This window comes from Penicillium oxalicum, chromosome I (assembly GCF_001723175.1).
Source record: "Penicillium oxalicum strain HP7-1 chromosome I, whole genome shotgun sequence".
NCBI lineage: Eukaryota > Fungi > Ascomycota > Eurotiomycetes > Eurotiales > Aspergillaceae > Penicillium > Penicillium oxalicum.
Genome location: NC_064650.1, coordinates 2,972,205 through 2,987,604, shown reverse-complemented (window position 1 = coordinate 2,987,604; position 15,400 = coordinate 2,972,205). Strand labels below are relative to the sequence as shown.

The 15,400-nt window shown below is 52.9% G+C and overlaps 5 protein-coding genes across 5 annotated transcripts; 3 read left to right on the top strand and 2 right to left on the bottom strand.

Annotated features, from left to right (window-relative positions):
* Positions 1-443: 443 nt before the first annotated feature.
* POX_a00978 (uncharacterized protein) lies at positions 444-1,683 on the top strand (the record flags this gene model as incomplete). Its single annotated transcript, XM_050109908.1, has 3 exons — positions 444-617; positions 683-766; positions 841-1,683. The coding sequence occupies 3 exons, from the start codon at positions 444-446 to the stop codon at positions 1,681-1,683; spliced, it is 1,101 nt and encodes a 366-aa protein (XP_049973676.1).
* Positions 1,684-2,019: 336 nt separating this feature from the next.
* Positions 2,020-2,922, bottom strand: POX_a00977 (uncharacterized protein; the record flags this gene model as incomplete). The annotated part of the gene is made up of 3 exons (XM_050109907.1): positions 2,020-2,646; positions 2,730-2,816; positions 2,896-2,922. The coding sequence occupies 3 exons, from the start codon at positions 2,920-2,922 to the stop codon at positions 2,020-2,022; spliced, it is 741 nt and encodes a 246-aa protein (XP_049973675.1).
* Positions 2,923-3,207: 285 nt separating this feature from the next.
* Positions 3,208-5,592, top strand: POX_a00976 (Mitochondrial intermediate peptidase; the record flags this gene model as incomplete). Its single annotated transcript, XM_050109906.1, has 1 exon — positions 3,208-5,592. The coding sequence occupies one exon, from the start codon at positions 3,208-3,210 to the stop codon at positions 5,590-5,592; it is 2,385 nt and encodes a 794-aa protein (XP_049973674.1).
* Positions 5,593-8,867: 3,275 nt separating this feature from the next.
* POX_a00975 (uncharacterized protein) lies at positions 8,868-9,776 on the top strand (the record flags this gene model as incomplete). The annotated part of the gene is made up of 1 exon (XM_050109905.1): positions 8,868-9,776. One exon carries the CDS (start codon positions 8,868-8,870, stop codon positions 9,774-9,776), a length of 909 nt encoding a protein of 302 aa, XP_049973673.1.
* A 1,511-nt stretch (positions 9,777-11,287) lies between these two features.
* On the bottom strand, positions 11,288-14,932 carry POX_a00974 (uncharacterized protein; the record flags this gene model as incomplete). Its single annotated transcript, XM_050109904.1, has 1 exon — positions 11,288-14,932. One exon carries the CDS (start codon positions 14,930-14,932, stop codon positions 11,288-11,290), a length of 3,645 nt encoding a protein of 1,214 aa, XP_049973672.1.
* Positions 14,933-15,400: the final 468 nt, after the last annotated feature.

The following is a 15,400-nucleotide window of genomic DNA, read 5'->3' as shown; positions in this document are numbered from 1 at the left end:
GGTGAAGCGCTTGAAGACCACCGATGGACTGTTTATATTGGTCGAGTGAGCAGATGCCACAAGCGCAGCGAAGACGTACGCATCAAATCCGCCAATGCGCTGGCTGTAGAGAGGCGAGGAACAAGATATTGATATCGTACTCCCCCGATGGCTCGAGGTGAGAGAAGTGGTGAGGGTCCTAAAGAGGTTTAGCTTTCACCCAGCCTCCGGACGAGCTAAGCCAAATCAGGCTAAGTGGCTTGAGCTCTGCTACGGAGCCGCCAGAAGTCCAGCCGCCAGCGTGACCTGCGAATGTTCTTTGGCACGAGGTTTGTTTGCTCCGTTTGCAAGAACGTTATGCCAGCTTGCCCGCCCGCAACAGCTCTCCTCCCGACCTTTCATTCTGAAATTCGAGCCTCTTATATACATTGCATAGCTTGAAACCTTCAAATTCTAAGTTCAGAATGTTTGGCGCACTAAATCGGTTCATTGGGAGATTAGACGGTGAACCAGTGCCGCAGTCCCGAACGGGTCCCAGCGACAATGCATATGGCTTTCAGGTACTCCGCAATAAAGATACGGAGCTCCCTTTGGAGCCATGGTTTGATTTCATCATAGGAATTAATGGGCACTCTATAGTAAGTGATAGTGGACTGTTAATAATAATGGTGAAAGATCTCCGCTAATAGCAAGCTCCCTGCAGGAAGATCCAGATCCCAACCTTTTTGCGACAGAAGTCCGTAACTGTGCTGGCTCTAGTCTCACGCTAGAAATATGGAGCGCCAAGGTACCTGGGCTTTATCGAATTGTTTGTCTTCGTGCATTGTGTGGTAGCTCACTGGTATGAATTGCTCAATCTAGGGCCAAAGAACCCATACAGTCACAGTCCCAGTGTCAGCAACCACACCTTCTCTCGGCCTCGCACTTCAACTCGCACCACTCTCATCGACCCAGCATATCTGGCATATCCTCGGGATTCCTTCACCTTTAAGCCCTGCATATCGTGCAGGACTACTTCCGCACTCCGACTACATCATTGGAACGCCGAGCGGGACATTACGTGGCGAATCTGCCCTCGGGGAGCTAGTGGAGGATCACCTCGACCGTACCCTCGTTCTATGGGTCTACAACAGCGAGTTTGACGTTGTGAGGGAGGTGGAGCTCGTACCTACGAGAGGGTGGGGTGGTGAAGGTGCTCTGGGTGCTGAACTAGGCTACGGCGCTTTACACCGGCTGCCAGTTGGACTTGGCGAGGAGGTTGAGGGACCTGGTGAGGTGGTGTTTGAAACGCAGGAAGGTGGACAAACTGGTACATATGCAGACAGTTATGCTGCTCCGAAGGCCTTTGAACCATCGGGTGGAAACTACTTGGTCCCTGCGAACCTGGTATCACCACCCCCTCTTGTGCCACAAGGAAGGGTCATGTCGCCTCAAAGTGGCGTGTCTCCGGCAAGCAGGCGAGGAGCCAAGGCCAGACACGGGATCTCACCCAACAGGGCATTTGATGACTATTTTGCCGAGGGGGAGCAGAAGAGTCGAGAGCAAGATTTCACGTCCTCACGGAGAGGAACACCTTTGCCTCCTCCGCCCAAGGTTGGTGCTCCTCCATCCTCCGCATCAGGAAGCAGCCCAGCGCCTGTAGCAGCCGAGGCAGCACATCAAGCGGATTTCGACGGTGAACCAGGTCCGGCAGAGGAAGAGTAATGAGCACGATGGTGGTGGGCGCCCTTTTGATAAAACAAAGCCTCGGACCAATGCACTACCTCATGCTATTATATAGTCTGGAACCATGTCCCTTCATAGAGTAGTCCATGGTCACTTCAGTTAAAGAAACCTGAAACAGTGCGGTGACTTGCGAATGTAGCCCTGTCCGTGGTTGATAAACATCATTTTCACCGTCTGATCAAGGAGACGTCCGCATTATATCATCGGATCTAAAGGCTCTAAGCGTACATATGCAAAAGACGAAAATTTCCCCCACAAGGTCAATTGCTCACAGGCGATCTGAATCAAGCTGGAGGAGAGTCGAGACTTCCTTCCCTAGTGACCTTTGCTCACCAACTCCTCGAGCTTCTTGCGAGTCTCGCCAATTTTGTCTTCCATCATCTGGCGGGCCATGCCACTGTGCGCAATGCCAGTGTACCAGATGTACTCCGCCTTCTCCCGCACAGCCAGGTGCTGATCCGCAACCACGGGGAACTTCTTTTCATATTCCCACACGAGGTCGGACACATTTCTCATAGTGACGGGCAAAAGAGTCCATGCAGCGACGGTGCCAAAAGTGAGCGGAGACAGCGTGCGGAGGATGATACCACGGTTGCGTGACACAATGGAACCGGCCATGGCGGACACGATCACGTAGACACCACCGGGAGTCAAGCGCTCACCAGATTCGGGTGACGGAGCCAGCGATGCGATCGTGTTGGTGAAGGCGTTCTCGATGTGCAGAGCGCGGGAGAGGAAGTTGTTGAAGCTGTTCTCCGCGGCAAGAGAGTGGGAGTATAGGAAAAGTCGAGCTTGTCGAACCTGAGAAGTCAGGATGTCTGTTGGCGTGGGAGAAGTAGAAAGAGATTGCGATGAGGGCAGAGAAACCGCCTGGGATGCCGGGGCGACAGCCTTGGTAGGCTCCGCGGCGTCGGATGGGTAATCATCGTAGATGGGTTTGCGCTGTACGCCCAATCGGATGCGTCAGAGAAGTGCGCGCAGGAGAAAAGGGAGACCATGAAATGGTCAGTGAGGGATCATCTTACGTCGCGAAGGTCCTCGGCATAAGCCTGTTTAGGGTACAAGGTCAATCCTCCAGCGAGGAGGGTGGCTGCGATCGGAGCCACAGCCCGCTATCGTCGAGTCAGTAACGCCATTAAAGAGCCAATTGCACTCGAATGAGCATGAGCCATCGACAGGGATTAGACATACCTGCTTCAACATCGGCCGGAACGACATCCTGAAGGTGAAGGGTGAGGGAGCGGAAGCTGATGTGATGAGGATGAAGCAAAGTCAGGTTGAAGCCAAGAACGGGAATTCTTCGGCTCGGCGGAACCCAAGAAAACTCCCCCGTCATTGCCCGCATCAGACTCATTCCCTCCTCCGCATTTTCCAGTTTATTTTTTGACATTTTGACATTTTGGAAACTTTTTTTTCTTTTTGACGTGACCGTTGTCTTGAGCGTGAAATCCGTTTCGTTGGCGTCACTTCTACTCTTCATCATAAAATTACATAGCATTCACTATGCTTCGCCCTCTTGGGCGCAGACCTTGGACGTGTCGCAAGTGTCTGTCTTCCCAGCGATCACGAACCTTCGAAAGCGCTGCCTCGACAATCCCACGAGCCCATACAAGTTACATCCCAGCCGACCATGGCGCCTCGGGGAAGAAAGCCGATGATGACACCTTACGACGGGTCTTCGACTCTCGACAATTTTGGAAGGACTTCTCATACAAGCGTGGTTTAGGGTCAAAGCGGACGGGGTTGGTTCAGAATCAATACCTCACCAGCCCAGAAGGATTTCGTCATTTTGCCAATGTCTCGCTGCAGAAATGCCAGGCTATTGTGACAAAAGTCTTGCAAGCGTCTACCTTGGATGAATACCGGGCGCTTGCACGGAACCTCGATCGACTGAGCGACCTTCTGTGTCGTGTGATCGATCTGTCCGACTTTATTCGGACCATCCATGCAGACCCTCAAATACAGGAAGCTGCGACGCAGGCGTACGCACTCATGTTCGAGTATATGAATGTTCTGAACACGACCACCGGTCTGCATGACCAGCTGAGCAAGGCGATCGCGAACCCGGACGTGACTTCACATTGGACCGAGGCCGAGACTATTGTGGCGCAGATTCTGATGAAGGACTTTACCAATTCTGCCATCCACATGCCACCAAGTGAAAGACAGCGATTTGTCAACCTGTCGAACGATATCAGCCAGGTTGGCTCGGACTTTTTTGGAGGTGCAGAGCCCGCCAAATCCCAGGTGGTCTTCAGCGCCAACAGCCTCCAGGGACTAGATCCGCTGATGGTGCAGCGGATCAAGAAATGGAACAACAAAGCCCCCGTACCGACTGCGGGTATCGTCCCTCGACTTGTGCTCCGGTCTGTGAGGGATGAGGCAGTTCGGAAGGAAGTTTATCTTGCGACCCGCACGTCAAGCTCTCGACAGATCCATCGCTTGGAGAAACTCTTGATGAAGAGATCGGAGCTGGCTCAACTCTCCGGGTACAGTAGCTTTGCCAACATGACCCTCAGTGATAAAATGGCCAAAACCCCCGAAGCAGTCTCAAATTTCCTGACGTCTCTGATTTCGAGCAATCGGGGTCTTGTGAGCGAAGAGCTGGCCCAGCTGCAACAGATGAAGGGTGGCGCCCTGCAGCCCTGGGACCATGCGTACTATGTGCACAAGCGCGTGATGGAGTACTCCCAAGCCCGCCGGTCGCGCGAGTTGAGCGCCGTTCCTGAGTTCTTCTCCCTCGGGACGGTCATGCAGGGCCTGTCGCGGCTTTTTGACCGTCTCTACGGCGTTCGACTGGTACCGCAAGAGACGGCTGCCGGAGAGACCTGGCATCCAGATGTCCGCCGGCTGGATGTGGTGAACGAGGCGGAGCAGCACATCGCCGTGGTCTACTGCGATCTGTTTTCGCGACCCGGCAAGCATCCGAATCCTGCGCACTTTACACTCCGCTGTTCGCGCGAGATTTTGGCGGATGAGGTCGCCGAATGCGCCTCGATGGATGGATCCGTGCATCCCAACGACGGCATGGCCACTGCCGTTGACCCCAAGACCAATACGCTGCGCCAATTGCCCACCATCGCTCTGGTGTGTGATTTCCAAGAACCTGCGCCCAATGCCTCCGGACGCCCAACTCTGCTGAGCGAGCAGAGCGTGCGCACTCTATTCCACGAAATGGGTCATGCGGTCCATTCGATTCTGGGCCAGACGCCTCTCCAATCCATCTCCGGCACTCGATGCTCGACCGACTTTGCCGAGCTCCCCTCGGTACTGATGGAGAGCTTTGCGACCGCACCCGAAGTCTTGGCCCTGTATGCTCGGCATTGGCAAACCGACGAGCCCCTGTCGGAGAGCATGATGCGGAGCATGGACCAGGACCGTCAGGCACACGGCTCCATCTACGGGGCCGTTGAGAACGAGGCACAGATTCTGATGGCGCTGGTGGATCAGGCGTACCATTCCATTCCTTGCGATCAGGCCGCCAAGGGGATCGACACGACCGAGATCTATCACCGGGTGTTCAACCAGTACTCCAGCCTGCCCGAACCTGACGAGATTCGGCCACGCACCTCCTGGCAAGGTTTCTTTGGACATCTGTACGGCTATGGCGCTACCTACTACAGCTACATCTTTGACCGGGCGATCGCCAACAAGATCTGGCAGGACGTCTTTCTGTCCGGGCAGGCTGCAGTGGACCGTTCCGCTGGAGAACGATACAAGAACGAAGTACTCCGTTGGGGCGGTGGCCGCACCGGGTGGGAATGTGTTGCCGGAGTCCTTGGAGAGAACAATCCTTCGAATGCGGATGGGCGATTGGTGGAAGGTCGTGATGAAGCCATGCGCGAGGTTGGCCGTTGGGGTCTTGGACGAGACGGTGTGTCTGGCTAGGATGGGACTCTTTTTTTTTTCTTTTTTCCCCCTTCTGATAAAAAAAGAAAAAACGAAGAGGAAAATTAATGTACATGGCTTCATGCAATCTCAGAACATAGAAAACCTTGTCAACTCGGCCATTGTAATTTGATGATTCTTCATGATCAAAAGCGGGTTTCCATCGACCATGGCACCGTAGAGGCACCGCACCAAGAGAGAGGGAGAGAGACCCGGTCGAATGTGTTTTGAAATCCGCATTCGAAGCCAATCCACCTCTCGTCTTAGGCGCAGGTGAGTCTGACGCGCGAGCGGAAATCATCCATTTGCACCACATCACCTCCTCGGCTTGATGGAGTCTGCACATGTCAAAAAGAATGCATTCTGTCTCAGACTCTCCTCGTCACCCTGATCGTGACACATGCCGCCTCCCCCCCCCCGGGCAAAGGCCCATGAAAAAAAAACTCTCGGAACTTCCAGAAATGGATCGATTGATCCCGTCCAGATCGTCTCCTAACTGTACCTTTCCACTTGTGATACTTGTGATGCTCTACACACATAAGGTTCTTGCACAGAGCGTCGTGTCCGTTTACAAAATGGAAAAGGGCAAGGCAAACAACCAATAAGAAAAGGGTTCAAATGAAAATATCCCCTCTGCTCTCCCAAAGTCCCTATTATGAAAACACCTAGGTTGAAGCTCAGGGGATATACTCTCAACTACCATCACTATCATATGCAAGGCAAGTGCAAGTGTACAAACAAACCAGAAAGTAAGAACCCCAAGTCTAGTAGCAGTAGTAATAGTAATAGTTGGGTACATAAGTAGACACATTGCCCGGTTTCACCGAGCGACAAAAAGACCCCGGACTGGGTAAAGGTTGCAGGGAGCGTTTCTATTCTTGGGGAACACGGGAGTGCGGGTCGCTTCCAATGAATCGGCCGTTTGATGTCTCACTTTCTATTTGATCCTTTTTGTTGGTGCGTGTTTCCACTCGCTCCATCTCTCTCTCTATCTTTCTCTCTCTCATTTTTGTTATAGGTCAGATTTAATATACGTCGATAAGAGATATGTGATTATGCATGGTGACACATGTTGTTTTTATTGCCAAGTCAACCCATAAGGGCACAAATAGATCAGCCAGCAGGGGTTTCGGGTTGTTTTTAATCTACCGTGCTGGATATGGACTGGGTGTGCAGATTCATGTACAAGTGTATGAATATAGACCACGCACACGAGATCCAGATAGCAGGTGATAGAGTATCGGGCTAGAGACGGGAGGGATCTTGGATGCGTTTAAGCTATATTTGAACATGTATACCCCGACCTCCACTATGACTGGAGTACGTAGTAGGCCTGGTGGCTGTTCGGAGTTGCAGTTCAGACTAAGGTACTTACTATATTTTATCATTCTATCACCAAGAAATAATACCTCTCATGATATGAATGTGATTCTCCGCTCCCCCACTGCAGCCAACCCACCCTTGTCATGCAGTACTCATTTCCGAACTCAGTCACCTACCGGGGCAGTACTAGTAAAAGTCAAGTCTCGGGCTACCGGCACGGAGGACGACATCAGTACATCCATATGCACTGCTTATTCCTCATATACTCATGTCCCTACCTGAAACTTGACAAGTACAAAGACTCGATATTTACTCAGATTGAAGTGACCAACACATGCATACATGGTCCGCAATCCGCAGTCCCGCACTTTGCAGCCACTCGCGCTCGTGACCACGGTCTCTCCCTCTTTTTGATCTTTCCAGACAGGTTTCCCTGATCAGCAAAGTACTAATGTTGGTCATGATTGGGACTCAATAGGTTGCAGTGCTCATGTCTTGTGCATTGGGAGAATTACTACAGTAGTAAGTAGTCGTTGTTGTCGTTGGACACCGTCTACGAGTGACGCTCACCCGGTGTTGTCCTGCTGTGTCCCGCAGAGTCACCGTTACACTACTGCACCGGCACTCGCAAAGTCAGAAGTGCACTGCCGGTGGACGGTCGAAAGTGGAGATTTTGGGGTTTGCTTTTCCGAGGCACGAACACGGGGGATTTGAGCTTGATTTGTGAGTGGATGAGTGCCCGGTGGCATGCAGCTGAGTATCGTCACGGGGTCTTGATGCTTTGAGGATTTGAAGAGTACGATCGTAGTGTATTTGAGAGTTGAGAAGGTGTACTGCAGTCAAGGGATTGTCCTTTTTGGAATCTCCCCCCGAGACGTAATAAATTAGGTATCTCTCTTATCAAGTCTGCTGCTACTACTGTAGCAGCCTGCAAGTAGACTCAGTATGCTCCCCAATCGAGTAGACTTATTACTGACATGGGTCAAGGGTACCTGGTCAATGATCAAGAACCTCCACCAGGTACATATGGAGTTATGGACTCTATAGTCTGACACTGCACTAGACTGACTCCTAGCAAGATGAACTTTGAGCTTGGCCAAGAAAACTCGCAATTTCAGCTTTTTCCCCTTCTGTAGTCAGTGCAGAAGTTCCCGACTCCCAAGTCAACCCTAAAAATCAGTCCTTCCCTCTTCACCGTTCCCTCGTGTACACCAATCATGAAGCTTTGGCTACAGCCTGATCTGGATTCCACCTTTGGGGAAAAAAAAAGGAGTGGATCGTGGAAAAAAAAGGGGGGGGGGGGGGGGGGGGCGTGGGTGGCGCCCACGCGGAGACAATCTTGACGGAAGAAAAAGAGAAAGTGGAACGTGGTGCACGATCTCAAAAACTCTCCTGTTGCGACCATCGACACGAGACAAAACACCTGCACGAGCCTGTGGAGAACTATAAGCGGGTGGTTCCCGGTTTACATGCCAACGGTGGTTTGAAGCAGGATGGGGCCATTCTCGACTGATTGGATTGAAATCCGTCGAGACTTGGACCCCCCATCACGAGGCTTTGGATGGTGTTGTTTTGGGGGATTTTGTCTCTTGGTGAGGCTGAAGATGAGACCAGAAGGAGCAGGAGGAGAACTGGTCGTGGGTGGTACCAAACTCTGTGTGCGCCTTCTGGGACCCTGATGGATCCCTCGTCGGTTGGACATTTCCCATTTTCATACCATGGTTCCTGTTCGCTTCTCCATCTGGGGAGTTGAGAGTGTCAATGTCAAATCTTGGTCAAGCTTCATATCCTCTCTCTCTCACTCTCACCCACTCTCTCTTTTTGACAATTTTGGGGGGCCGTTGTCTTTTTTGCAGTTCTATATCCACGAGGGACGTAAACTCCCTTCCTATACAAGAGTACCCGCAAGTGAACTATAGTCGAGAGAGAGAGAGTTCCGATCAACACTCACGATGCCCGACATGCGACTTGGTCGCGATGATCAATCGATCCGATCGACAGGATCCCACCATTCCCTGTCCACGGCGGGTCGATCAATTCCCCGTCGACGAACCGTGACTCAATTGACCCGATGGGTGTCGAAGCGCATGTCCCGATCGTCCATGCCGGCCTTGGGCCAGTCCATCGCCATCGAGCTCACCGAGACCAACATCAAAGCTCTCGATGCGACCGTCGAGACCAACACCGAATCCTCGTCCACCCCTCCATTCTCCCATCTGCAGTATCGTCATCACCACCATCACTTACAACACTATTCACCAACCCATGAAGATCCCCCTCTTCACTCCCACCGCGCTGCCTCTCCGCTCCAGACCGAAGAACCTTCCTACCAACCGATCGAAGGAGTCGTCCAACGACGACAATCCAAACGCGCCGTTCGTGATCGAGAACGGGAAAAACGAGTCCGTCGCTCCTATGCCGAATTCTGCGAAGATTTTACCCTCTCCGGGCCCGCCGGTCCGCGAAAGGAATACGACTTGACCATGGACATGAACATGGACCAGGACCTGAATCAGGACCAGGACGATAATCACAATCACAACCACAACGACGACTTCAAGATCCAACCACCCAAACAATTATCATCACCCCCCCCGACCCCATCCACCCCCAACCCTTCCAACGAGCTGGATTATACAACCCCCACCAGCAGATCCTCACCCATCCCTCCTCACCCACAATATTCGAGCAGCAACAGTATCATCCCCGCGAAAGTCCCTACAGCGACGCCCGACAGGACGCCATCAACGCCGCCATGTGGACTAAACCGTACGATTCACAAAGTTTTCGATCGCAATCCTCCTCCTCCGCGGCGCGGGTCCTCGTCCCCCGTCGCCGATCATTACTCCAACCGTGTATAAGGAGATGCAGCGCGCCGTGCAGGCCAAGAAGCAGGCCCGCAAACGGAGGATGCTGGCACCCTTTCGGGCACTATTTGGTTCGATACAGCCCATGCGAAAGCAGTGGTTTAATCTTGATGAATGAGTTTTCTTTCCTTCTTTCTTATGAGAGAGAGAGAGAGAGGTGCAGGAGGATGTTGTTCACTGATAGGGGGGTCCTTGTCATGGGAGGATTTTTACATATCCATATTAATTACTGTGTATATATATTCATTGCCTTTTCTGTCTTGCCATGTTCCTTTTTAATTACTATAAGCTTCTCCAGAGGAGCTGCTTACATAAATTGACCACGGGATGATTCCAGTCTTCATGCTGAGCAGAAGCAAACAACCTGGGGAGAATGTCAGTCTGATAGTTCGACCCGCCAATGCAGCCGAGGCCAAACCACGCGGCAACGGGTGCTGGGCACGTGCTCAGCCCCCGGATCAATCAAAAACCGCTGAGAACGTGCTACGGGCATGTGGATGGCGCGGAGCCGTCATTTGACCCATTTACACCACCACCGATAGATCCATACAGTACTAGCCCCTCGCAGAACCCGTCACATGAAGAGGGAAAAGGGAAGAATATAAAAAAAACAGTTCTCTCTTCAATTAAATAAAATAGAGTAAACGGAAAGAGAGAGACCTCCTTCAAATTGGGACCAAGAGGGCAAAAAAAAGGTGGCAAGGATGGAAACTATCAGTATGAGGGGGAGCATGGATACATGCTGGACCTGGAACCCGCCAAGAAGGGGACAAACGCAAGAGCAGGGTATCCTGGATTTTATGACATACAATATAAAACGGGGCGAGTCAAGATGGACACGGCAACCGGAAGGACGGCGGAGGGCGAGGGAGGAGAAGGAGAGAGGAAAGTGAGAGAGAGAGAAAGAGAGAGGGGGGGGGGGGGGGGAGGAGGAAAGGAAGAGAATCAAGTCAACAGGATACAGGATTCAAAAAGAGAGCAAAGAGCTCGGATAACAATCCAGAAAGGGGATTCAGAAAAACGCTCCGGGGGGAGATGGGATTTCAACCAAGCAAGCGGCAATCACGTCCAACTACTGATTCTTCAGTAATCACCGGACGACGGCCACCTCAGCAGGCCGACTGGGACCACCCTCAGATTCCGAGGCGGATGCGGACAACTCGGGGCGTGGAGTGGACGAAGTGCTCGGAGGATTGGGAGTGGCACGTCGAGAAACTTGAGCCAACTCGCCGAGAAGTCTGTCATCAACGAAAAAGGAGATTAGTCTGCACAACTTCTCAAACGCAAGGGAAATTTTCCCCAAAGCCACAATCCATCATGGATGTGAAGCAGCAATGAAAAAAAAAGAGTCGGAGACTAACCTGCGGTGCTCGTCATACCAATCATCGTTCGCAGAACGGATGTGCTTAAGCTGTTCCTGGATGCTTGCCATCTACGCGGAAGAACGACAAAAAAATGATTAGTGTTTGGGTACAAAAGAGCATCGTTTGACCGGAGCCTCATCTTCAGGTAAATGGATGAAAATCAGGCAACTCTGAGGAGAAAGATTGTAAACGGGGAGGTCCCACCGTTCCCTCAATGGATGGACCAAGGTCCTCACCTTCCACTGCGGCTGGAACTCCTCCTACATCTGTCTCATTGCTCTCATCCACAGGCGCCCATCGGCTCGCATTCAGTCCGCTTGGAGTACTCTTACCGGTGTTCGCCTTGAGAGCGGCCAGTTCGGCCTCAAGCTCCCGGATTTGCTTGCGGCTCGCGTAGATGTCGCTCTCCACGTCCCCGAGTTGGTTGAGAAGTTGCATGTTCTTGTCAATCTGATCATTCAGATCTTGCTGGCCACTGGCAATCTTCTCCTCCATCGACTTCTTGTGCACAAGCAGTTCCTCCAGCTCTTGGCAGGTCGCCGTATGCTTTTCCTTCAGAGATGCAATCTCCTGCTGCGCCAGGCCGAGTTCCTTCTGAAGGGCCTCCAACTGAGACTGGCTGCCGCTGGCGGCGTTTTGGGCAGATCGCTGAAGGTCCTCCAGCTGGGCAAGGGTGTCACGGTGCTTGCTGGACAGCGCAGCATGCTCTGCTTGAACGCCAGAGAGCTCCACGGCGTGCTTCTCCTGGAGGGCTCGAGAAACGCCCTCAGCGGATTCTTGCATAGCAGCCTGGGCCTCGGCCGCATTGGCGAGCTGTGCCTCGAGTTCAGCAATAGTCACCTTCAAGCTGTCGATCATAGAGGTATCCTGAGCAGCAGCGTTGGATTTTTCGAGTTGCTCACGAACATTGGCGAGCACAATCTCGTGGGACTTCTCGAGTTCCTCGATCTTGGCCTTTTGCGACTCCTCAAATTCTGCCCGGAGAGAAGTGATCTTCATATCTTGGAGTTGCAACAATTCTTCAATCGCTCGTCCGTGTTCGGCATCCGCATCAGCAGCCTTGGAAGCCTGGGAAGCTTCAAGTTCGGATTGAAGCTTGGCCTTGGTCTCTGCAAAGCCTCTCTGAAGCTCCTCAAGCTCCTTTGCGTGGGAGACTTGGTTCGCACCCTCAGAAGCTCGCAGAGACTCCAGCTCAGCCTGCAGCGTAGCCTTGGTCTGCTCGTGCTGGTTCTGAAGCTCAGCGAGCTCTGACTCGCGAGCGTCGGTCAGAGAAGACATCTCAGTGGCATGGCGTTCCAGGGCAGACTTCAGCTGAGCCTGCAGGGACTCCACTTTCTCGACGTGCCCCTGCTCTAATTCCTTATTCCTGGCACTGAGCTCATCGTACTTTTGCTGAAGCTCGCTCAACACAATGTTGTGGGAAGATGAAGAGTCTTGTTGAGCGCGTTCGAGCTCAGCGACATGCGCAGCTCTGAGAGTCTCAAGCTCCTGGACGTGTTGGTCAGAAGTAGTAGTGGTCAGGGACTTTTGTTCTTCCAAGAGACGGATAGCCTCGGCGGCCTTCTGCTCAGCGGCCTCAACCTGAGCTTCGCGCTCCTTGAGCATAGCCTGCTGATGTTCCTCCTTGGACTTTGCTTCGGTCTCAACTCTCTTCAGACTCTGATACAACTGTTCCGCCTCAGCCTGTTTGCCTTGCATCTCCTCCTGGAGGGCCTTGATCTCGCTCGTGGTCGTTGACAGTTGCGTCTCCAGGGACTCAACCTTGTGATGGAGGTCATCGATTTCATGAACAGCATCTTCCTGGGCGGATGCTTTGCCTTCTTCCAAAGTGTGACGGGTTTCGTCAAGGGCCCGTTGTGAAACTTCGAGTTGCTCCTGCAGCTTCTTCATTTCAGCCTCATGGGCGGCCTTGAGTTCCTCGATGGCACGGGCCTGAGCTTCCTGAGCGGCGACCTTGGACGCCTCCAAGGATTCCCGAAGCTCATCCAGCTGCTGAGAGTGTTCGGATCCGCTTGACTCAGCAGCAGCCTTGGCGACGGTGAGCTCTTCGGCGTGCGACGCGGAGAGGGAGCTCAGAGCGTTCTCATGCTCTGCCTTGAGAGCCGCTAAAGCGAGCTCATGAGAAGACTCCATGTCCTTCACCTTGGCCGCCTGATCCGCGACAGTAGCGTCACGAGCCGACTCGAGCTCTTGGCGAAGTTTCTCGAGGGTTTCCTTCAGCTCGGCGACTTCCTTCTCTTTCTCCAACAGAGATATGTCGGTCTCCCGAGAGCTCTCTTTCGTGGCCGACTCCGCTTCGGTAAGCTTGGTCTCGAGCGAAAGAATCTGGTCTCGAAGTTCTTTCGCGGCTTCCTGCTCAGCAGAAAGCTTTTCATCCTTGGAGTCGGTCAGCTTCTTGTGCGCGGCGATCAGCTCCTCCATGACTTGATCACGGCCTTGCAGTTCTCTCTGCAGATTCTCAATAGCCGTGGCTTTTTCTTCCTCCAAAGACGCTTTCTGGGACGCCAAGTCGGCCTTGAGCACCTTGATTTGCTCTTCAAAGGCTTCGGCGGCGGTCTTGTGCTCAGCAACATCTCTCTCAAGGCCCTTGTTCAATTCCTCGATTTGCGCCTTGAGGCTCTCATTCTGAGCAAGCACGGCATTCAATTCTTCATCGTCCTTTACATTTGCGGACTGTTTGGCCTCGTCAAGATCATTCTGGAACTTTTCCTCAAGCTCCTTGCGGTGAGCTTCAGCCTGCTTCAGACGTGATTGGAGTGCCTCCAGCTCTTCGGCGTGAGCAGAGGTCAACTTCTCAAGTTCACCAGCGTGGCTGGCCTTGGCAGCTTCTGCGGCTTCCCCTTCCTTGGCGCCATCTTCGCTCGCAATAGTCAGCTGGCTTAGCTTTTCATTCACAGTTTCAAGCTGCGATTGAAGATTTGAGATGATCTCCTCGCTTTCTGAGAGCTTGGTCTGCAGGGCTTGAACTTTCTCGGTGCTCTCGGAAGATCGAACCGTGGTGCCACCAATGGTGCTCAGGCGCTTCTTTGGGTCACTGACCGAGGAAGCCACGCTTCGGGTGCTGGCCGTCAAGGAGATGGGCCGAGCTGCTGGACGGGCGGCGGTGGTCGACGGTGTTGACCGACTTGATGGTGCAGTCGCTGATGTCAACTTGCCGACCGGCTTAACTGTGGAGCTCGAAGTGGTTCGAGACACTGTCGAGGGTGCGGTTTTCTTCTCTAGAGGCGCACCCGCAATGCTAGATCGACGATCCAGGGTCGAGGAAGTCTTCAATGGTGGTCGGGTGGAGGAAGTGCCGACCATAGACATCCGCTTGGCTGAGCCTGAAATGCCACGCTTCTCGTCCCCGGAGCTGGCAATTGATCGGGTTTTCTCGTCAGCGGAGCTGCTAATAGAGGGACGCGATCGGTGAGATGTGGTAGTTGAGCTGCTCAAAGGTCTGCGAGTGGTGGTGGAACCCGACAGGGGCCTTGTGGGAGGCTTGCTCAGTGAGCTCGCCGTGGTGCCTGAGCGAACAGTTGATGATGCGGTCTTGCTTGCAGCAGAGGATGAAGTTGGCCTCTTTGTCGAGCTCGTGGAACTCGACACTGGACGTTTGACAGCCGCCTTAGGAGAGACACTGTTTTTGCCATCTGCACCGGGAACATTCTCCTTGGATGACTCGGGGCTCGCTTTGCCGGTGTCGTCGCTGCCCAACGGCGCTGCTGAGCTCAGAGGGGTTGCGGGTGCCGTCATCTCAGCTTCGATATCGGAATGAATTGGCATTGTCTCTTGTCCCGAGGCCATGGTGGTCAAGCAGATCTTGGGGTTGAGAAGTCTTTCTCAGAGGGAGAACTGATCGGAACTTTGGCTGCCCAGCTAATTATCGGCGAGTACACAGAGGAGAGACCTGGGAAAGCGAATAAATTCATTAGTCCACATTGATTCAATGCAATTGGTGTCCAGAAAAGCTGCTGCATATGTGGAGAGATCCGGAAGCTCAAGCTCGCCCCCTAATACCACTGGGATACTGCATGGCGATCAAGCATCTGTAGGTGCTGGCTGTATCCTGAGCCACTGACTCGTCCATTGATTTCGACCTTAAGCAAGTCGGATCGAACACAGCTCATACAGTTTCTCATATATCGCAGAGAGGATCGTTGCGGTAATCTGCCCGTCTTCGTCTGGTGTGGACGGCGATTCACCTGAAAGCAAAACAGCGGACTTACTCGAAGTATATCCGAGCTATCGGAGTTCAGGGGTATCGGTTGGGAC